Source organism: Penaeus monodon, chromosome 22, assembly GCF_015228065.2.
Source record: "Penaeus monodon isolate SGIC_2016 chromosome 22, NSTDA_Pmon_1, whole genome shotgun sequence".
Classification (NCBI taxonomy): Eukaryota; Metazoa; Arthropoda; class Malacostraca; order Decapoda; family Penaeidae; genus Penaeus; species Penaeus monodon.
The window spans coordinates 37,437,617-37,437,911 of record NC_051407.1 but is presented as its reverse complement, the minus strand read 5'-3'; the positions used below and the strand labels follow the sequence as shown (position 1 = coordinate 37,437,911).

General features: G+C 47.5%; 1 protein-coding gene across 1 annotated transcript in view; it reads right to left on the bottom strand.

Annotated features, from left to right (window-relative positions):
• Positions 1-295, bottom strand: part of LOC119587111 (transmembrane protein 151B-like) — a gene marked incomplete in the record, with an annotated part of 49,507 nt that overhangs the window by 4,721 nt on the left and 44,491 nt on the right. Inside the window, 1 exon segment of the mRNA XM_037935863.1 lies at positions 97-218. Coding sequence (XP_037791791.1) covers positions 97-218 — 122 coding nt within the window.

Genomic DNA, 295 nt, shown 5'->3' with positions numbered 1-295 from the left:
CCAACGGGTGTGTTGTATATATCGTCTCCACAACTCACATCATTACTAAATTACGAAATCGCCCCCTTAAGAGCAAGAAGCAAGACTCAGTATGACCTTATTTTGGTGCAGGAGAATCTCGACAGGTGGACCAGCTTCTTGGAAATATCTTTGACGCCGCAGTTGGAAAAGTGGAAGCAGGTGCCCGCGGCGTGGGAGTTGACGCGCTCGTAGTACACCTGAGGAGAAACAAAGGCAATGGCTGTGTACTTAAAACACTGTCAATCATGCAGTGATGCTATACGCATATGCTCGA